The sequence below is a fragment of the Chrysemys picta genome, chromosome 4 (assembly GCF_011386835.1).
Source record: "Chrysemys picta bellii isolate R12L10 chromosome 4, ASM1138683v2, whole genome shotgun sequence".
In the NCBI taxonomy this organism is placed as follows: domain Eukaryota; kingdom Metazoa; phylum Chordata; order Testudines; family Emydidae; genus Chrysemys; species Chrysemys picta.
Window position 1 is genome coordinate 19,911,813 of NC_088794.1, and position 22,409 is coordinate 19,934,221.

Consider the following 22,409-nt stretch of genomic DNA (forward strand, 5'->3'; position numbering starts at 1 on the left):
TTAATAAAATTTTTTAAAAGGTGTAGTGTAGAGTGATATTGTTAATCGACTACAAGAAAGGGACCAAGGGGTTTTCTCCGTTGGATCATATGAACTGGAATCATTAACTCTCTGAACATTAAATCTCACCAAATGTCTGTACTTTGACCCATCAACCTTTTATCCCCAATCAGGGATATTGCAGATTATGTGTTCCTTACGCCACTCGATCTTAAACTAAACTTTGCACCCTCAATAGTCTGTATGTTATTCCCTGATAACCAGAACCTTCTATGCTTAAACTCTGCGCCGTTCACTTTTTTTAACATTATCTTAATAAATTTTTTTAAATCTATGTGCAGGAGGAGAACAGAATCAAGGACAAATTCTGCTCTTGAATGCTGCTTACGCTCCTACAGCCACCCCCTGGGGCTATTGTACAAACCCGAGCAATGCCCAAATCAAAAATCTGAGCGTTAGAGAGAGCTGCAGAGGTGGTGCTGTACAGTATCTTATGAGGCTGGAGAAGAGCTTGCCCCCGCCACCTCTCGCTCCCAGCAGGGAAGAGAGGAAGCCAATTAGCATAGAGCTTCTCCCGCCTCCTCGGAGCTGTGCCAGAGCCCCGCCCCTGCCATCTCTCCCTCGTGTACCCGGAACCTCACTCTCGGCTGTCTGCTCCAGATAGGAACCTTTTCCCCGGGCACCATTGCGGGGTGGCCGCGGGGGTGCCTGACTTCCTAGTCCGCGGCCCGGCTTGCGGGGCTGTGCTTCCCTTCCACCCCGCGCTCCAGAGCCGGCCGTGGGGAGAAGCAGAGGTCTGGGTGGGAAGCCGCGAAGAGATTCGCGCGCCGGGGGCAGTTTATCAGGCAGCGCGTAGGGCAGCCCCATTCAGAGAGGAGGCCCCCGGGGTCTTTGACGGTGAGCGGCGGGGACGGAGCGAGACAGCGGCCAAGATGAACCTGGAGCTGCTCGGTGAGTGGGCGCTCGCGCTTTGCCCCCTCTGGAGTCCCATCTGCTCCCCTCCCCCCTAGGGGGCGGCTTCGGAGACGGCAGTGCGGGGCATCCTCGGTGGGGTCCCCGGGGCCGGGTCCCGCTTCTGGAAGGGGGGAGGGTCCTCCAGTGGGTGTGCGGAGTCCCGAGGGCCTGGGAGAGCTGGGGACAGAGCGGGGGTTCCTGCAGGGAAGGGCCAGCGAGGGGGTGCACTGGGCTGGGGACAGAGCGGGGGGGGGTCCTGCAGGGAAGGGCTAGCGAGGGGGTGTGCTGGGCTGGGGACAGAGCGGGGCGGGTCCTGCAGGGAAGGGCCAGCGAGGGGGTGCGCTGGGATGGGAAGAGACTGGAGAGCTGGGCTGGGGATAGAGAAGGGAAGGGCTGGCGTGGGCTTGGCAGGGAGGAACGGGCCCCTGCTGGGGAAGGGGCCTGCTGGGGGAGAGGGGCAAAGCCCCTTGTACTGGGGAGTCCAGGGCCCACAAGATTCCTGGGGCGGAGCAGTCTCAGCAGAGGGCCTGGTCTTTACAGTGGGGGCTCAGGTCTGGTCCCCTTTGGTGACACTGGCTGGTTTGTTAGCATCATGCGTGGCCTGTGTTGTGCTGCTGCAGTTTGTCACTCGCTTTTACATCCTTGCCCAGGGAACATGCAGAAACAGCATCTGGTTTGGGTCTCACCCGGAGGAGTAGGTAGCACTCCTGTGTACACAAACCTGCAGGCTGTTCCCATCCTCCCCACTGGCAGGGGTGTTAAGCAGGTTGAACTTTGTAGCTGTACTGCTCCCCAGAGTGTGGGGCTGTCATTCTTTGGACAGAAATAATTTCTTACCCCCCCCAACCCAAATTCAGTACTTCAGTTTTATTATTCTGAGAAATATTCCCATATTTGGAGTCTACAAATAGAAAAACGAGATTTTTTGAAGCAAAATCATGGGGCACCTGTTACAAAGAGATGGGGCGGCAGGAAGCTGCATGTTGGAGGGTTTTGACAAGTGTTTGGGGGCAAGAGTGCTTTTGATTCTCCTCTAAACCTGGTCAAGAGGCTGGGTTGACATTAAAAAAACATCTTGCATCTGAAGAAGTGAGGTTCTTACCCACGAAAGCTTATGCTCCCAATACTTCTGTTAGTCTTAAAGGTGCCACAGGACCCTCTGTTGCTTTTTAAAAAAACAGAGAATCCTAATTTTGCAGTGTAGAATGGCTCAGACTACTTATGGGGGTGGATGAGGTGTCAGCCTGATGGTGGTTCTCGTGCAAACATGCTCTTGGCCAGTTACACCAACACAGCAGTTCATTCATGTAGCCAGAGTCTGTGCAGGTTTATGAAATCTTGGGGGCAGAGGGAAGGAGGAGGGGGAAGAATCTTGTATGAAAAGTGACAGCAAATTTGGGACAGGCCTCGGTAGTCGGGTAAGTCTCATTACATCTGGGGTAAAACTTGAAGACCCATATGACATATGCATGATTTATCTGTTAGCTTAAGGCATGATCCTGCTGTATGCAGAGTGCCCTTATTTCTTATTGATTGTACTGAGAGTTGAGCGTGCTTGTAGGATCAGACCATCAGTGTAATTATAAACCTAATCTATTAGAATAATGACAGCAGCCTTGTGTCTAAATGGAAACAATGTGGGGTTGTTCAATATGAAATATGTGATTTTCATAGAATTTCATTCAAGCATGATGTTTCTGTTTTGTTGCAGAGTCCTTTGGACAGAACTATCCTGAGGTAAGTCTCTTTTTTGGGAGGTCACTCTTTCTTTAGTTTTTGTTGGATTACTGACTTGATTTTATTTATATTCGCTTTTAATCTGTCTCGCATCATTTAATTGTTGTTTTTAAAAAACCAAAAGCCAAACAAATAAGTCGGCTGTTACGGGGCTATGCTTAATTGAGACTTTAAAATAGGAAAGTCATCATGCCTTGCAAATATATCCATCCCAAAGTTAGTTGTGCTAATGGAACCATTGTACATGCAGGTCTTGTTTGTAAACAGTCAAGTGGAGTAGGGAAGAGATGGCTGTGTGGGTATAAATCTCTACATTGAGTATTTCAGTCTTCTTTGAGAATCAAAAAACTGTTTGTTCATGAATTGAACCTGTTACTTCTATATTCTCTTCAAATCTGGCATCAGGCTATTTAACTTAGAAATCTATCAGGTTAAAATTTGTGGCTCCCAGAACTCACGAAAAGTACACTCTTAGCATAGAACTTGGATTAAAAATAAAAAGTAGTCTCTGACTGTCTTACACCTCTGCTGGCTGTTTGTTTTCTTTTGTTTGCCATTTGGCTTGGAGAAGTGGAATTTTAAATATGCTACCTTTTCCCCTTCAAAATAAATTGTGAACATATTTCTGTACTTAGTGAGCTTTAGAAAATGCCCTTTTAAAAGCAATTTCACTCCTAATGACTGGGCTTAAACCTGGTTGAATGTTCCTTCAAGATATGGCTACTGATCATCCAAGCATCTGGCTCTTGGTGTTCAACTGAAATCTCGGGTGGTAGCTCATACATTTTGCACTTAAGGTTTAAAAGTAGGTAAAGTAAAGTGGGCACAAAGCTTGAAAACAGAAGTTTGGCTTCTCACAGTCTCTTCTGCCATTGTTTATTTCCAGGAGGCCGATGGGACGCTGGATTGTATCAGTATGGCTTTGACGTGTACCTTTAACAGGTGGGGCACTCTGCTTGCAGTGGGCTGTAACGATGGCCGCATTGTCATCTGGGACTTCTTGACAAGAGGCATTGCCAAAATCATAAGTGCCCATATCCACCCTGTCTGTTCTTTATGGTAAGAAGTTATCTTATAGAGGTTGAATGTGAGTTGAAGTATTATGAAATTTCTGTACTAAACCAGAGTTTATGGCAGGCTCCTAAGGGATTATAGTACTCAGTTAATTAAAGCCTCATTCCTTACCTCCCTTCTGAATTTCCTAAGATTCTCTTTCAAGATTCTCCACCCCTTTGATGTTGGATGCCACTCTTTCCTCTCCGGGTTCCTTTGCCTTATTTTGCCTCTTTTCTCAATAGCTGTGAATGGCATGCCTTTCAAATTTGATGTGTCAAGACTACTGCATCAAGAACGCACTCCTCTAATCTAAAAGAGCTCTCTTTCTGTCAAGAGATGTAATTGGCACTTAAAACCAAAGAATTTTAGAGGATACTTTAAAGCAACTTCATTCCAAGGTTTCACTCTATTCAGGTTTATAATCTATGTATTAGCATAATATTTCTACTTTGCTGTGAATGGAATTTGGTCAAATCTGTGCTTGCTGTGGGCCAGATACTGTGAAGTGCTGGCCATTCTCAAGACCCATTGAAGTCAACTTACAAAAGCAAATAAATGATGATCTAAGCCAGTGCTTCATAGGATCTGATTCTCTAAGTGAGTTTTAATGATATGCATAATCAGTCTGTGGAAACACAAAGATAAAAGCTACATGGAGCTGTCCAGCAGACAGTTTTATAATAGTGGCTCATAGTTCTAATAGACTATTTAAACTACTATTTTTTTTTTGTGAGCATAGGTTTTGTGTATATATATTTTTTTTTCCCTGAAAGGTTAATATGTGTCTCTTCTCTTGCAGCTGGAGTCGAGATGGTCACAAATTAGTGAGTGCTTCAACTGATAACATTGTATCACAGTGGGATGTTCTGTCCGGAGACTGTGACCAGAGATTTCGGTTCCCTTCACCCATCTTGAAAGTTCAGTATCACCCCCGAGACCAGTAAGTTGTATGGAAAAGATCCCTTTTTAGGAGGCTTTTATGAGCTGAATGAATGCTCTCTTCCCTATAGTTGTATAATCATGAAAACATGTTTATTAGATCTTACAAAAGGATTTTTCTAAAAACCTGACTGTTGTGTCTAGTCCACCAGATGTTCTCCCTTTAATGTGTTAGCAATGCGAACAAAATAAAAATGTTTTTGCAGTGACTCTAGCCTGCTGAAAAATAGTTTTGGGAAGTGGAAGAGGGTAAACAAAAGGATGTGTGTTAACAATTTATTTACAAATTTCTTGTTGAGTTGACACACTTGATGTATAAACTTGGGAAAACATCCATAAAGAGATGTAAACAAAAAGGAAAAAATAAACACCAGATCATATTGTTTTACGATTGTTTGCAAGAATAAGTCAGGACAAGAAAACAAAGATATTAGGGCTTTCATTTAATATCTATTGCTCATGGATGCAAGAGAGAAGCCAAGGAAACAAAATAACGTGTATCATATTCAGCTACAATACATCCCTGCTTTTCTCAAATTCCTTCAACTCTTTTCATACTTGTAAATGTGAAAATTGGAGACTCTAAGAAAAAAAGACAAACTGCTACCTCTTCCTTTTTTCCTCTGCAGAAACAGGGTTTTGGTGTGTCCCATGAAATCTGCACCAGTGATGCTAACGCTGTCTGATTCAAAACATGTTGTTCTACCTGTGGATGATGACTCCGATCTGAACGTGGTGGCCTCTTTCGACAGGCGAGGGGAATATATCTATACAGGCAATGCCAAGGGGAAGGTGAGACCACACTGCTGATGCTCAGTGAGTGAAAGAATGCAATTACTGGTCCAGGTGTCTGACTCTTCTAGGGATGAAGTCCTTTGTTTGGTCTGTGAGACATGTTCCCTGAGAGCTTCTTGAATCATTGCTACTATAATGATGCTGACCTTCCTTGGTAAAGCACTTTGACTCTATCTTTGAGATCTATAGATTAAAAAATGGTATTTAAGTACTAAGTATTACTTGTATTGCTACTGTTTTTGAAAAGATTTTTAGGGGGTGTCTCTTCCTCTAGTGCACATAAACTGCATGATAAAAAGTGCTATAGATGTATAATTCTTATCAGAGGTACTCAGTAACGTATACCTGCTGATTTAAGCCTCTCACCATGAGGTAGATATTCTCCCTATATTCCTGAGAGGCAGCATGAGTCATAGAATGGACAAGTTCCTTGTTGCTCAAGGACACAAGAATTAGTTGCAGAAACAGGAACTAGAACCCAAGAATCCTGACTAAGGCTAGGTCTACACTACCCGCCTGAATCGGCGGGTAGAAATCGATCTCTCGGGAGGGACGCGACAATCGATCCCCGAATCGGCGCTCTTACTCCACCAGCGGAGGTGGGAGTAAGCGCCGCCGACAGAAAGCCGCAGAAGTCGATTTTGCCGCCGTCCTCACAGCGGGGTAAGTCGGCTGCGATACGTCGAATTCAGCTACGCTATTCACGTAGCTGAATTTGCGTATCTTAAATCGACTCCCCCCCTGTAGTGTAGATGTACCCTTAGTCCCCGGCACTATACCTAGATCACACAGCCTCACATTGTGAGTGTTAATGAAGATACTGATTATTTTCTGTTTCTTTAATCTTCAGATCTTGGTCTTAAAAACAGATACTCAGGATCTGGTTGCTTCCTTCAGAGTAACAACTGGAACCAGCAACACCACAGCTATTAAATCAATAGAATTTGCCCGGAAAGGAAGGTGAGTAGGAGAAAATTGGAGGTGACTAGAAAAGTTTTAAGATGGATGAATGGATTATAAAAACACGAACAGAACATATGTTAATCCAGAGACAGACATTGAAAGTAAATGTTTCCTTACTTGTCACCTCTAGAGATTTGTTTACCTCTGCTGCAACAATCAACCCTTGAAGTGCAGCAGTGAATAACACTAGAAGGGTTCCATTCTGCTTTAGGAAAACAGCAAGGAGTCTGGTGGCACCTTAAAGACTAACAGATTTATGTGGGCATAAGCTTTTGTGGGTAAAAAAGCCTCACTTCTTCAGATGCATGGAGTGAAAATTACAGATGCAGGCATTCTATAATTGTCATTATGGAATGTCTGCATCTGTTGTTTTCACTCCATGCATCTGAAGAAGTGAGGCTTTTTTACCCACAAAAGCTTATGCCCACATAAATCTGTTAGTCTTTAAGGTGCCACCAGACTCCTTGTTGTTTTTGTGGACACAGACTAACATGGCTACCCCCTGATAGGCTGCTTTAGGATTTGTGATCTTTTGGATAAAATATTCTGAGTAAAAGAGCATGAATACTTGTTGCTATGGCTCCAAAATTAGTTGCTGTGGGGGATGTGTCAACTACAAAATTCAGGGCCAATCTTAGCAGCTATACACTGTCTGTTATATAAATAGACAATATGAAGAGCTGGAAATGTGACAGAACAGTGTGTTGGTTTCACAGTTCTGGTTAGCTTTTAAAGGATAAATTTACTTTTGAATTAAAAGTGGGAGAAATAGAAGGAGATGAGATTAATATATCTCTGGCATACATTTTTTTTTTCTGGTTAGTGTAAGTACATGTTATAGGAAATGTTTTGTTTATCTGGGGTCCAAACCTGAAAAGTGATGTGTGCCTTCAACTCTCATTGACTTCAAGGGGGAGTTGTGAGTGCTCCGCTTCTTCTAGATACAGACCTTTAATGTTGAATGTATAATAAAAATTATGGTATTTTACATGTTTAGTTTAGGATTTAAAAAAAAAACTTTAAAAAAGTCTTTGTTTTGATGTAATGAACTCTCTTCTAACTGTGTTCTCCTTCCCACAGCTGCTTTTTAATAAATACAGCTGACCGAATAATCAGGGTATATGATGGTCGGGAAATACTAACCTGTGGGCGAGATGGAGAGCCTGAGCCAATGCAGAAGCTTCAGGATTTAGTAAACAGGTAGGAAGCAGCAGAGAGATTGGTGGCTTGAGAGATAAAGCTATGTGCTTTAGGGCTGGTCCCCACTTAGTCCGGACTTCGGACTAAGGTACGCAAATTCAGCTACGTTAATAACGTAGCTGAATTCGAAGTACCTTAGTCCGGACTTACCGCGGTCCAGACGCGGCCGGAAGTCTCCCCCCGTCGACGCCGCGTACTCCTCTCGGCGAGCTGGAGTACCGGCGCCGACTGTGAGCACTTCCGGGATCGATCCGGGATCGATTTATCGCGTCTTAACCAGACGCGATAAATCGATCACAGAACATCGATGGCGTGCCGCCAGACCAGCCGGTAAGTGAAGACTAGGCCTTAGTGTAGCATTCACTGCTCGGTGTGTTTAGACAATGAATGGATCTCATTCAGGGTGGCCTTTGGTGTAACAAGGCTTTTAAACACACTATAAGGCACGGGTTTCAAATGAATAAAAGAATTCAATGAACCTCTCACCCAAGAAAACCTAATAACTCTTTCCCGTGAAACCTTTGCTAGAATCCTGTCTTCTCCACATTGTACAGTAATGTAACAAGTTGCGTTGTTTTATGAATGGATCACTTGATGATTACCTGTTCTGTTCATTCCCTCTGAAGCAGCTGGCATTGGCCACTGTCAGAAGATGGGATACTTGACTGGATGGACCTTTCATCTGACCCAGTATGGCCGGTCTTATGTTTTTAATTCCCTTGCATGCAGGACACCGTGGAAGAAGTGCTGTTTCTCTGGGGATGGGGAGTACATAGTGGCAGGATCAGCACGGCAGCATGCCCTGTACATCTGGGAGAAGAGCATTGGAAACCTAGTGAAAATCCTCCATGGAACCAGAGGGGAGCTGTTGCTAGATGTAGCAGTGAGTGTGTCTCCCATAATTTTTCTGTCAGTTATAATTCTAACAAACTTTCTTAATCCATTTAAAAATAAACTTTTTCTTTCTCCCCTTTTACCATTTGAATAATTCCAGTGGCATCCTGTCCGACCAATCATCGCTTCCATTTCCAGTGGTGTTGTGTCAATATGGGCTCAGAATCAAGTGGTAGGTGTTTTACAGATTAATTTCCATAGGGAATAGTAGCCAGTTAATTCTCTCTGGGCAGGTTGTATTTTGAGTATTCCGGCAGGTGATGCTCCGCAGAATTTTTCTTTCCAATATGTTACTGAATTAGGTCTTGAGTGAGCAAAATCCTTAAGCATTTGCTTAACTTTAAGCACAGCAGTGAACATTAAGGGATTACTCATTTTCTTAAGCCTGTGCTTAAGCACCTTGCTGAATCTGGGCCTTATTGCAGAGCCTGAATTCTCACATAACGGGAGCAGTGTCCTTCTCAATTTATTATTTGCAGATAACAGCTCTGAGAACATAATCACAAACAAAAATGATGAAATATAGCATGCATCCTTCTGGTTATGGGAGTCCTTATCAATGTGCAAAGATACTATGAGATTTCAAGGGATGAAGGAAATAAAAATGACCACAGAAACTCACTTTTACAGTGTTTAGTCTGCCATGTGACTATGAAGCTCAAAGAGGGATTGGTCTTGTGGCAGTGCACATGGTTTGGAGGATTTGGGGGCGGAGCTAGAGTACAATTACACAGCTGCTGTCATTGCAGTTGCTGCTTGTTTGCACAAGGTAAAGTTCTCTTTGAATTGCGGTTTAGGAAAACTGGAGTGCCTTTGCGCCTGACTTTAAAGAGTTGGATGAAAACGTAGAGTATGAAGAGAGGGAGTCAGAGTTTGACATTGAGGATGAAGATAAGAGTGAGCCAGAGCAGACAGGTAACATGTAATGCGAGTATGCTTGTAACAGAGACATGGCCGTAAGTGCCAATGTTTATTAAATAATTCTTATGTCTGGATAAATAGTAAAATAGAAATTAAAGATATGTGATTAAAAGCAGTGGTAGCGAGATGATAGATGATAAAACAATCTAGGATTATTGGTCATAGGCAAAGCAACACGCTTCACTTATGCTTTTGTTTCCAAGGTTTATATTTGACATCCAACGCTTCATGTAAAAAATGACTTCAGCGCCTATGATTCATAAGCCATACAAAGTGAAATACCTATGCACAGATAAGATATAAGTAGTAAGCAAACATGCAGTAAGCCTCTTGCAGGGGATCACTATTATTAGTGGGAGAGGAAATGTTGAATTTCAAGCAGTAGCAATGTAACTTCGCCACTTGGTGGTGCCAAACCCCCCCCCCCCCCCCCCCCAAAAAAAAAAACACCTGAGTGAAAGATTGAAACCAACAAAAGGAGGTAGGATGTTTATCAAACCTACCCTTAAAAAGCTTCCATGCTGGAGATTCCACAACCTCCATAAGCAATTTATTCCAGTGCTTAACTACCCTGACAGGAATTTTTTCCTAATGTCCAACCTAAACCGCCCTTGCTGCAATTTAAGCCCATTGCTTCTTGTCCTATCCTCAGAGGTTAAGAACAACAATTTTTCTCTCTCCTTCTTGCAACCTTTTATGTACTTGAAAACTGTTCTGTCCCCCCTCAGTCTTCTGGTCTCCAAACTAAAGAAACCCAGTTTTTAATCTTCTCTCATAGATCATGTATTCTAGCCCTTTAATCATGTTTGTTGCTCTTCTCTGGATATTCTCCAATTTGTCCACATCTTTCCTAAAATGTGGCGCCCAGAACTGGATAATGGGGGTTTGTTGGAATTGAGAATAGAATCAAATTTGTTATGATTTTAAAAAGTTATATAAATGGCAGCAAAAGGCATTTAATGGTAGTTAAGTTATTCTTATAGATATGTATTAAAAAAAAACCACTGAGTTAATCACCTGCAATCTGTAAAATAATTTTAAGTCCATTTTAAAACATGATATAGGAAATAGTAAAAACTTGAATTATTTACTCATATAAAGCTGCATTTTTAGCACTCGTAAGATGTGGTTTATGACTAAATAGAAACAAATGTATTTTTGACATACTACCCTGTAATTTAAGATCCACCTAGCGTAGGAAATGCTCTCCCACTTGCAATGAGCTTCCCCCATTTTCTCCCTCAGAAAAAAATGGTTTGGCTGGTGGTGTAGATAAGGCCTAACCCTTTGCAACCATTACAGAAGGCATGCTAGACACCTGAACGTGTCTGCTTACATGGTTTTTACAGATTCCAACTTCAATCAGATTAACAAGGTAGAGGTTGGATTTTAAAACATTGTTGCTGCTGGATTACCCAGACACTTAGGGAAGAGGTGAAAAGTCTGATTCAGATGTATTCAAGAGAAATGCTCTAAGCCTTTCTGCCTAACTTTGTGATTCCAGATCTTGCATGCTAGAGATTCGGGCATCAGCTAAAGCTTCCTAAGGGGAGATCTCTTTTTTCCCTTTCAGGCTATATTGCTCCATTTCTTTGTTTTTTCAGGTGCTGATGCTGCAGAGGACGAGGAAGTGGATGTAACCAGTGTAGATCCTATTGCTGCTTTCTGTAGCAGGTAATTTTTTTAAAAACTGGAAATCCCAGATATGTGCCCATGATTCTCTGTGTAATATATAAATTGCACTCATTCTATATATAACACGTCTGTGTTCTTATTTCCATGTGTTGGGATTTTGCATGTGTTCCCAGTAGTGCGAGAGGAGTTACATGTCTAGAGAATAATTTACTGAGACCAGACTATATTGAGTGTACAAAATGATTGTATTCTGCAGTCTTACATACTGCACTAGCAAGGTATAAAACCCTAGCACTTCATGCTAAAGCTCAATCTTTAGTTGGCCTTAAGAAACAATAAGATTATAGTCCTATCCCTTTGCTGTCCCCTGTTGTTTCCCCCTATATCCCTGACAAACTTCTAAAGATGCTTCTATTTCTACCTTTTTAATTTGCCTAATCTTCAAATCTCATATCATAACCAATGTAATTCCGGTCCAGGAAGACCTATGGAAATCCATTAGCACGGCTTTGTGTATCGTGAGGAGCACTGTGCCTCCTAGGGGTTAAATGCCTTGCCTCCACAATGCTTCGCCTTCCCTTCTCAATCTTCTTTGTTGTTGGCAATACAGATTTTTGTTCTCTGGAATAGTCTGGTAACTGTGTAGTGTCCGTGTGTGGCTGCTTCCTGCAGAGACCATCTTACTTTAGGGACCTAGAGAAAAGTATATTAAATGTGCATGGTTTAAAACTAAAATATTTTCTCTTTTACAGCGATGAAGAACTGGAGGATTCCAAGGCGTTGCTGTATTTACCTATTGCTCCTGAAGTGGAAGACCCAGAAGAAAACCCTTATGGACCCCCACCTGATGCTGTCCAGACCTCCCTAACTGATGAGGGAATAGGTTCCGAGAAGAAGAGGCAGTCGTCATCTGATGGACCTCAGCCACCAAAGAAGAAACCCAAAATGACCAACATTGAACTGCAAGGAGTGCCTAATGATGGTGAGTGAAAGTTGCCATCATTTAGTGCCCATTCTGCTTTGAAGATGGGTGTTTCATCTTTGCAGCATTCCCAGCTCCCACCAGTTTCAAGACCAGGTGTTACAAAATCAATCTCTAATCGTGCTAATAGTCAAAAACCTTTATGTTGCTTTTGATAGTAGTTGTCTTTGGCCATCACCCTGAACCAAGTTCTGCTATAACTCGTATTCTTTTAGGAATGAGTGAAGTCATTCTAAAACAATGATTTTTAGTGCTCTTTGTACTTCATAGACTCATAGACTTTAAGGTCAGAAGGGACCATTATGATCATCTGGTCTGACCCCCTGCATGCTGCAGGCCATAAAACCGTCCCTACCCCTTCCCTGGACTCTGCTGCTGAAGTCCCCAATCCTGTTATTAGTGACTTCAATCGGCAGAGACCCTCCTGCTAGAGATCCCTGCCCCATGCTGCGGAGGAAGGCGAAAAACCTCCAGAGGCTCAGCCAATCTGCCCTGGAGGAAAATTCCTTCCCGACCCCAAATATGGCGATCAGTAAGACCCCGAGCATATAGGCAAGAGTCTCCATCCTGACCCCTTTTAGCCATTATGCTATTTACCTACCATTGCTTGGTTTTCCTTGACTACTATGTTTTACCATTAAACCATTCCCTCCATAAACTTATCTAACTTAATCTTAAAACCAGACAGGTCCGTCGCCCCCACCGTTTCCCTCGGAAGGCCGTTCCAATATTTCACCCCTCTGACGGTCAGAAACCTTCGTCTAATTTCAAGCCTGAACTTCCCCACGGCCAGTTTATATCCATTCGTTCTCGTATCCACGTTAGTTCTAAGCTGGAATAATTCTTCTCCCTCCCTTGTATTAATCCCTCTAATATATTTAAAGATAGCAATCATATCCCCTCTCAGCCTTCGCTTTGTCAGACTAAACAACCCAAGCTCCTCTAGTCTCCTTTCATACGACAGGTTTTCCATTCCTCTGATCATCCTAGTGGCCCTTCTCTGCACCCGTTCCAGTTTGAGTTCATCTTTTTTAAACATGGGAGACCAGAACTGCACACAGTACTCCAAATGAGGTCTCACCAGCGCCTTGTACAACGGAAGCAGGACCTCCTTATCCCTACTAGATATCCCTCGCCTAATGCATCCCAAGACAGCATTGGCTTTTTTCACCGCCACGTCACATTGTCGACTCATAGTCATCCTGCGGTCTACAAGGACCCCTAGGTCCTTCTCCTCTTCCGTTACTTGTAACCAATGCGTCCCCATCTTGTAACTAAAATTGTTATTAGTCATCCCCAAATGCATCACCTTACACTTTTCACTGTTAAATTTCATCCTATTTCTGATACTCCAATTCACAAGCTCATTCAAGTCTCCCTGCAGGATATCCCTATCCTCTTCCGAATTTACAACGCCTCCCACCTTTGTATCATCCGCAAACTTTATCAGCCCGCTCCTGCAATCGGTTCCGAGGTCAGTTATAAATAGATTAAATAAAATGGGTCCCAAAACCGAACCTTGAGGCACTCCACTTCATTCATTCATCTGCTCATTTAGCCATAGTAAGGTAAAGTGGAAGAGCTTTGCCATTAAATAAGTCACTTCTATCTCCGCTAGCTCCCACATTGAAATAGAATTAGAGTCTAGGCCAACGCCAACAGAAATGCAGCATTATATGGTGGTAGGTAAAGGTGGCGAAGCCCAATTATATTAGAGTTCATAAGTAGGACCAGGAATAGCAAAATACATTTCTTCTGTGTTTCTGCCACTGTATTTTGCCTCAGAGAGCCAACTTCTGCTAAAACTGAATTTGTCTCCTTCACAGAAAGCTGGCCTTCATCCTGTGGGAAAGCGTTCTCTTCAGCAGCATTGATTTAGCTGTTGGAGATGGTGACACTTAGGCCAATGGTGGCTGCAGTAATCATTACCATAATCCTAGTCCCTGTTTGCCCTCACTCCTCTGATTTCATGCAGCCAAAGTGATTGGGTGTTGGTCTTATTTCTTGAAATGACTACACTGATCCATCTTTTACAGATTTTAAAGAAAGTGTTTTCCTTCTTATAAATCCCATCCTCTGACATCAGAGATGTAAGGGGAGTGGTGGGTCAGGTGACTTCAATTTGCCACTCCAATGGTTATAATGCATGTGCGAGTATTTCAGATGTATCTGTCTCTTTGCAGAAGTCCATCCACTGCTGGGTGTGAAGGGAGATGGTAAATCCAAGAAGAAGCAAGCAGGCAGGCCTAAAGGATCAAAAGGTAAAGAGAAAGATTCTCCATTTAAACCGAAACTCTACAAAGGGGACAGAGGTGCTTTACCTCTGGAAGGAGCAGCGAAGGGTAAAGTGCAGGCGGAGCTGGGACAGCCTTTGACAGGTAAGGACCCAGCGTGAGCGTCGTTGGCTTGCTTGGTGGCCTTGCTTTGTACAGACCCTGACTTGATATAGTCTTATCACTTTATCTTCCCAAATGGCATTTGCTCACTAAGTGTTTAGCTGCTGTCAAGGATAGACAAAATTTTCCTTTTTTAAAGTGTAAATAACTTTATATTGATCATAAAACCAAAACAATGTACAAAATGAAAACACACACCCTGTTGCATATTCTGCAACTAAAGAACATACAGGATTTTCCAATATAATATTAATTCAATGTTATGTCAACAGCAAAAAAGGTGGTGGTGGTTTGATTCTTTAACGTAGTGCGTGACAGTTCTTACATTCATAATAAGCTTCAGTTTGCCAGTCAGGGAAGTTGTTTCTTGAAATATGTGTTAGGAAAGAATGTAAGTGGTGGAGGATTTTGAGGTGTAAGGTACTGATTGCTCCATGCCATCATCAGCAGTGATTGATGTGCCAAAGAACCTAAAATTTGCATAAGCAAAATTGAGAGAGAGGGGAAAACCTGTTCCATAATAGCATTGCTCCAAACAGTGGCTGTTTTCCCTTGGTTGCAGACACTTAACAGTGCAAAGACTATTGCTGCATTTTAGAAGCTTCTGGCTGACTTGATTTTCCTGTTCCTTGTTTTGGTATATTGTACATTTTAGGGATTATCTCTGGTTCTTAATTAAGTAGTTAGCTTTCATGTAATACTGTTCACCATACAAGCCTCCCCATTCAGTGAACACACACAGATTCTGCAAGGAACTAACCATTTACCATGAAGGAATTTATAAATATTCAGTGGATTTCCACAAAAAAGTAATTTTGCTTATGAAATCTTTTATTTGCTCCACCTCTGGGCCTCTTCTGAATGAGTAGCAACCAAAACTCTTGTTTTCCTTACTGTATCAGAGTACTGTGTCTGTGTTTAAATGGTTTCTGCCAAAATATATTCCTGCCACTTTCCATTAGGTAAAAGCTTAATTTCCTATAAAGAAATGTTATGATCCTCCTTTTAGCAGATGTACAGCACTCTGCTCTGGCAGGGGAAGAAGAGCTCTACTTCATCCTTTATTTTTTAAAGGATATTTTAAAAAGGACACTGTCAAGAGAAAATTAATTTTGCTCTCATGCCCGTGTTGGAATGTCATTGAATTCAGTGGGAGTTGTATTGCTGTAAGTGAGAGCAGGATTTGCTGACTCTACATTTTTTGGTCACTTTCTGGTTCTTGTGCACTAACATTAGGTTGTATTTGGCTTACCTAAAGATGGGGGTTTAGCTACTTGACAATGCCCTTTTTCAGCTGAAATTGACTGAAAACAAAGGTCCGCGTTTCACACATGCTGCGGTAGCAGATTGGGAAGCTGCTCTTCTACCTGCATATTTGGAAAGGCTCAGCTAGGTACAGAAAACCAAAATAGGAATTGTGGTTTGCTGTGTTGTGCCCCATTTTCTAGGTGTGCTGAAGTGAGTTAAGAGTGGTGCACGGAGACCCAAAGGCATGATTGATTCATACACAAAATTTTGCATATCCTTGAGCTCAACAGCTGCTGCTATGGATTTTAGGCTGTCCAGATTTGATTTTTTTTTTCCGCCCCCCTTCCTCCCCACACTGCTGGTCCTATGTTACCCACCTTGCTCATTGTCCTTCCTGCTCTGCTCCTGTTATGTTGCTTGTATTGGTATCAATAAGTGCTTGTTCTTGGCATATGAGGGGATATGATATCAGAAATTTGTCTACCTTCCAGGGCAAAATCTGTCCATTGGGTGTGCAGCTTGACTGGTATTTAATCTCTTGTTGTTCTGCACCCTCCAAAATGCTTGAAATTAAACTGAAGTTGTTAGCCAAAAACAAACGTGACACTATGCAAAAATTACTCCTGATGATGATGGTGTTGGATGGCTTCAAATGGCGTCCTAATTTTGGCACTTCAACGTCTCTAAAATTATCCTTGATTGTCCAAGTAATTAAGCACCATATACTTTCTTTTAAAGCAAAAATATAGTGTTAAAGAGTATCTGGTTTCTGAAGATTCTAAATTATCCAGGCAGGCGTCCATTGCACATCCTGACTGCACCATCATGTCATGCTGGAGGAACGGAACCAGTTTTAAAACCAAACAAATATAAGAATGAGTGTGTGCAGAATACTGTACATTATTTTCTTTTACCACACTGCTAATTAACATAACTGTGTTATGGAAATGGAAAAGCATCATACACGGTTCACCGTTCACCACTATTTGCAAACAAAAGAAAAAAAAAAAGGGAAAAAACCACAGAAGTTGTTCAGTGCTTTTTTGTAGGCAGATCACACCTACATTTCCTTTGCAGCTTGCCATCAGTATTACTTCCATCTCCTCTATAATTCCCTTTAAAAGAAATTTCCCCGTATGTGTTTTGAATGCAGTAAAAGTTAAAATAGGCTCCTTCTTCCTTGTTCTTACACATCATTATAAACTCCTGGCTATCAAAGCTAGATGGAACCGTTATGGTATAGTCTGACAGACTGTAGCACCCCGGCTATAGAATTTTACCCATTATTATTGTTGATGTTGAGATGTGCGCACCTGTATGGCTTGTGTGGAACGGTGGCTACAGGACCAGTGGAGGCCACACGCTTTTTAGAGAGCCTGAAAAATGGGGGCTTCTCTTTCCTAAAGAGTAGTGGATTTTAAAAAAAATTTTTTAGCCATTCCCCCACTAGCTTTAGCAATCTTAGTGGATGTTAATGGGCAGTGGAGCCTTATTTATTATATATATATATGTTTTGTTTGTTTGTTTTTTTACTTTGTGCTATGAGTAAGGATTTTATTTTTTTCATTTAGTGCTAATTCAGATGTTCTTGAGCTTGCTTGGGCATTAAGCAGTTAATTAGTATTATTTTTACACAGTACTTATTTTCTATTAAGATCCATTAGTGCAGTGTTTCTCAACAATTGTTCTGTTGACGGGCGCCGGTCCCTGAGATCTCCCTGACACAGTTTAGGAAGGCAGCAAGCTGGTGGTCCCTGCTATCAAAAAGGTTGAGAGACACTGCATTAGTGAAAAGAACAGGAGTACTTGTGGCACCTTAGAGACTAACAAATTTATTAGAGCATAAGCTTTCGTGGACTACAGCCCACTTCTTCGGATGCATACGAAGAAGTGGGCTGTAGTCCACGAAAGCTTATGCTCTAATAAATTTGTTAGTCTCTAAGGTGCCACAAGTACTCCTGTCTTTTTGCGGATACAGACTAACACGGCTGCTACTCTGAAAACTGCATTAGTGCACACGCCCGTGGAGTCATATGGACTTAATGGGACTCCTCCTAGATCCATATTAGTGTATCTCAGTGTAGGATTGAGGTCAATATGAGGAGAACCTACTGGTGAATCAAGTTGATGGAGTAGCCAGAGATGCCCTGCCCGGAGGAGCATACACTCTTTCAACTCCTAGAGCCCTGTTATCTCAAAGAGAAATGTTCAGGCCTACCTTCTCTCCTTTCCCTTGTCCACCCTGTATTCATGCATGCTCCGTTAGGCAACCAATCTTTTCTTGAGGGCATTAGTGTATGCCACTTGTGGATAGTCACCTTCAAACTCAGCCGGTTTCCTCTCTGCTTTAGGAGTCTTGCCTGCTTATGGTCTGACCCACCATGCAGAAGCAGACACTTCGCTAGCGAAGACTGATTTTTTTTATCATACCTCCTGCTTAAAGTCACTAATTTCTTGCAGGGCTGCTTTGTGAATTAGTCAGTCAATTGCTAAAACAGCAGTGCAATATGCATAATTCCTCCGGATGCTGTTTGAATGCATCATGGCAGTGCAGCAGTCTCTGCAAGTCAGGGGCCTGGGTTGCTGAGCCCAGTACAGATGAAGCGCTGCCATTGTGCTGCCCAGTCTGACGGTAAATGCATTTTCTTCAATTGAAAATGAGTCCCAGTATAAACAAGCTCAATTGCCTGGGCCATTTTATAATTTAAGATTGAAACTGTGCAAAGAAAACTGTTCAAATCCAAAACCAAGTGGAGCTTGCGTTTGAGTTCGGTTGTGTTTTGATCAGAGTTTGGGGATTAAAGTCCGAAACTTAAACCAGGTAAGTTTGCTTAAGTTCCTGCAAAATGAGATCAGAGTTCCTATAGTCCGTATCTGGTATTTCTGCATGTGTTTAGGATTCTGTGCACAGACAACTTAAGTGGTGGTATAATCACCAAACCCGTGATTATGCTTCTGAAAAGTGTCGCGCTATATTGAAAATATCTGTTTTAGCCTGCTCTTCTGGCAATGTTAGCATATTTGATGACCTCCAGTTGTTTGGATTCCCTGATGATGAAATATTTTTCACCTGTCTTTGATCTCTTTAGCAGGTGGTGCAATCTCAGAACTGTTATGAAGACATTCTGCTTTCTCTTCCTCTGTTCTTTCCTATGTTGGCACCATAATGTGGAATATGGACAAGGTGCTCAGTCAGATAATGGACTGACTTTAACTTAATACAGCAACCTGATTGCTCATGGATGCAGGGAGTGACTTTTATAAGAAGTGAATTATGGAAGAGAAAATGGCCTTCATTCCTTCTCCTCAACCCTCTCTCCCACGAACAGTGTAAGATATTGACTCTCAGGACAGGAGATTTGCAAAGAAACTGAGTGGACTGTCTCCTTATAGCATTTGCTAAAGTGAAGCACCCTGCTTTCTTCAAGCTAAGAAATCATTTTCCGTTTGTTTCTTTCAAAGATTTTAGTTCTGAAACTGAAGCATGCCAAGATTTTTATTCCCAGGACCATGTATCCTCTGACTGTATATTCCTAAGAACTTCCATTTCATTAACTCTCATTTCAGTGAATTGTTGTTTCTTTCTTCTCTGCCATCTCTACAGTACTTTACAGTGAGTTAAAAGAAAATCTGTTAATATCTTCATACACACACCCCTTTTGTATCACCACTGCTGGTTGTGTGCAAGGTCTGATGCCACGCCATCAGGCAAGGATTTCGGATTAGAAGCTGAGATAGTCTCTGAAGTCTGCAAAGAATGGGCACTTTATGCAGTGGTTTGTGGAGGTGAAAGATGCCAGCTTCATGACACTGTTTGTTGGTGGAATTGGGGAGGGAGAAGATAGAATAAGTCTAGATAAAAGACCCACGAATTTGACTTTGTTGCCTTTAGGCTGAGGTATAAAAGGTTGCATTTTGCTACTTTATCTCTTTGCCTGCAGTGTTGGTTCTTTTTATATTGTCATATCGGGTGCCATAGTGTAGGCAGCTGGCTCCCTCTTTTGCTGACCTGTTCTTGCAAGTGGAGAAGAAAGAGAACCCAATCTTTATCTCAAAAGAATCTGTAGTATAAATACTCAAGCTTTTTTTCAGTTAAATATCAAAGACCTTGAATAAGAGCCAAGAAAAGCCAATCATGAAACAGTAACACAGGTTTAAGAGCCAAGGATCCTTATATATTGTTTTAAAGTGGTCAAAATTTTTTTTCCCCTGGTGAAAAAAGGAGAGGGGAAAGATGGAGGTTTGTGTGTGCTTTCAAAATCTCAACCTTTTTTCTTCTTCCCATGTATGCTTTAATTCCCTTGTCCCCCAGTGACCTGTATAATGCTGCCCCTGTTCTTCTGTGCAAGGAGAACTAGATGGGAACGTCTCTAAAGTCAGTCAGCATTGTTCCTTAACAACTGTCCCTGCTGATGATTAAGTGACATTGATTAATATGTACACAGAATAGCTCAGTTATAGAACATGTACACTGGGCATTGTTGATGTCAGGCTCAAGCCACCATTTGGAGTGTGCCACAGTGATGGTCAGGAGAGAACTTCTTGCAAACTAGTAGAGATAGGAAATTAGGCAGCGGATGTCTTCCAAATTATACTCCTGGTTCTTCAGTATCCTGAGTACCCTCAACTCTCATTGAACTCAGTGGAGTTGAAGGCTCCTAATACTTTTCAGGAAGTGCTCCAGACTGTGTAAGAAAGGACCCTACATAAATAACATCACTATCTTAGCTTGAGTAGCAAAAATGGACCGTTGGATTTGCTTCCACACACAGTCTTGCAAAAAAGGGCTTTGGGGCTAGTTTCTGTGTGCAGTCTGGGAGATCAGTTGTTACTTTAATTTGTACAGGGTTTGTGTAATATTTTTCACAAGTGCTTACTTGTTTAATACTTTTTAAACCTGAGACAGCATTATGGGATGTCCTCTTTCATGGTGATATCACCTAGAATGACAAAAATTGGCAGGTGTATTCGAATGATGCTACCTTCTGAATCGCAACCTATAAGTTGTGTGGCTGCTCATTCTTTCCATTTCAGTTGTAGATGACAAACCACAGGTGACAGATACACACAGAAGTCCTGGAAAAACTGACGTTTAACAGTACCATCTCCCCCAATAACCTCCTTATATTCTCAGGATTATGTGGGCTACACACATCTGAATTTAAGGTGATCCTTATTCAGTCCCTGAGCTGAAGAAAGTCTGTTCTACTTGAGACTTAGCAGATGGGACATGTAGAGATTCTCTTTCTCCATCCCTGCCTACTTTCCAGGTGACACTAGCGTGTTGTTGGACTTTTTATGCAACAAATTAAAATAGAGCTTTCAGTCTTAGTGCCCCTCATTGCCCGGGGTGTGTTACACTTGCTCTTCAGCTACTTTCATTTATTTCCTTGGCTTAGTCAATTCAACCTGTTTTCACTGCTTCTTTTAACTTCCAAACATCCTTCATGCAAAAATATCCACTTGTACCAGAAGCCCAAGAGATGAGTCAGGCAGGTACCTATGTTAGGTCTAATTTAAGCAAAGCAGCCAGCAGCAACATTGGAAATAAACCATGGAAGGTGAAGGAACACTCTAAATAGTTTCATAGGAACAAAACCACCAGCTTTCTTAACTTGCAGTTCAGTGGCTTGCTTCATTTAATGAAACTATTTTTGATTCCGCCCTCACATATACTCTCATAAGCTTTCTTTGCCCTTTGAACTCTCTGAACAGCTCATTTCATACCTTAAACTCTTAGGGTGTGTCTGAATCCATCACAAGCCCTAACGCTGCCCAGGTGATGGCTCTGAAGATTGTCTTAAGGCATATGAATTGTCATGGACTCCAGCCTTCAGTGTTGAATGCTTCTCCAATTGTACAGTGTATGTCCTTGGTTTATTTTCCTCTCTTTTTAATTCATTATTTTGATATCTCTGTAGTTTTTGTACAAAATGTGTCAGATAATGGCCAGTTATACAACAGAGCAGTGATGTTAGCTTCTGTGTTTGTAAATAAAGAGGTATGTTTTATTTCTTAAACTTGTGGGTAAGTCTCTCTCTGTGTTCCTTTCATTCTATTATTATTATTTGTGTATTGTGGTAATTGTGATAGTCCCTGGAGATCCTAGCCATGGATCATGACCTCATTGTGCTAGGTGCCGTAGAAACTTAGAAAACAACCGTCTCTGCTTCAAAGAGTTTACAGTCTTGGGATTGTTTATTTATTTTGTAGCAAGAATTTGCTTGAATAAACTTTAACAAAAACAAATTCCTAGTCTAATAAAAATATTTCCATATTTTAATAAACAAACAAACAAAAAACAGTGCAAGCAGATGGTCTTAATTACAAGTTTGCATTTGTGTGCAACACAAAAGTTCCTGGACAGAGAACCTGAAAGTGAAACTGACCGTAAGGAAAAGAGAAATTGACTTAATTGAATTTATGTTCCAGTACTCTGATGCTGTGCTGAGCTTAGTATAAATATTGGGAGAATGTAGAGATGGAGAAAGTGAACAGCATAAATAGAGAACAGTAAACTAGATTTTAAAAAATTTTTCAGCTTTAATAATCTAAGGTGATGGTGGGAAGAGAGGTGCAGTTATTTTAGTGCTGTTCATTTTTAAGGAAAAAGTCCGTGTTCCTGCAATCTGATCTTTAGTAATATCCAATACTCAGTTTGCTGCTCACGGATTACTTTTGTTTACTGG

At 41.9% G+C, this 22,409-nt stretch overlaps 1 protein-coding gene across 4 annotated transcripts; it reads left to right on the forward strand.

Moving 5' to 3' along the window:
* The first annotated feature begins 618 nt into the window (after positions 1 to 618).
* On the forward strand, positions 619 to 21,740 carry RBBP5 (RB binding protein 5, histone lysine methyltransferase complex subunit). 4 transcript variants are annotated; one of them, XM_005306416.5, is made up of 14 exons: positions 619 to 951; positions 2,666 to 2,691; positions 3,578 to 3,750; positions 4,547 to 4,687; positions 5,316 to 5,478; positions 6,332 to 6,441; positions 7,525 to 7,644; positions 8,374 to 8,527; positions 8,639 to 8,710; positions 9,336 to 9,453; positions 11,064 to 11,133; positions 11,847 to 12,076; positions 14,260 to 14,454; positions 18,813 to 21,740. In XM_005306416.5, the coding sequence occupies exons 1-14, from the start codon at positions 933 to 935 to the stop codon at positions 18,836 to 18,838; spliced, it is 1,617 nt and encodes a 538-aa protein (XP_005306473.1). In that variant the 5' UTR covers positions 619 to 932; the 3' UTR covers positions 18,839 to 21,740. The 4 variants fall into 4 exon arrangements, with proteins under 4 accessions (XP_005306473.1, XP_005306472.1, XP_005306474.1 ...); XM_005306415.5 differs by having other exon boundaries at positions 633 to 951; positions 18,810 to 21,740; XM_005306417.5 differs by having other exon boundaries at positions 673 to 951; positions 14,260 to 14,337; positions 18,810 to 21,740.
* The last annotated feature ends 669 nt before the right edge of the window (positions 21,741 to 22,409 follow it).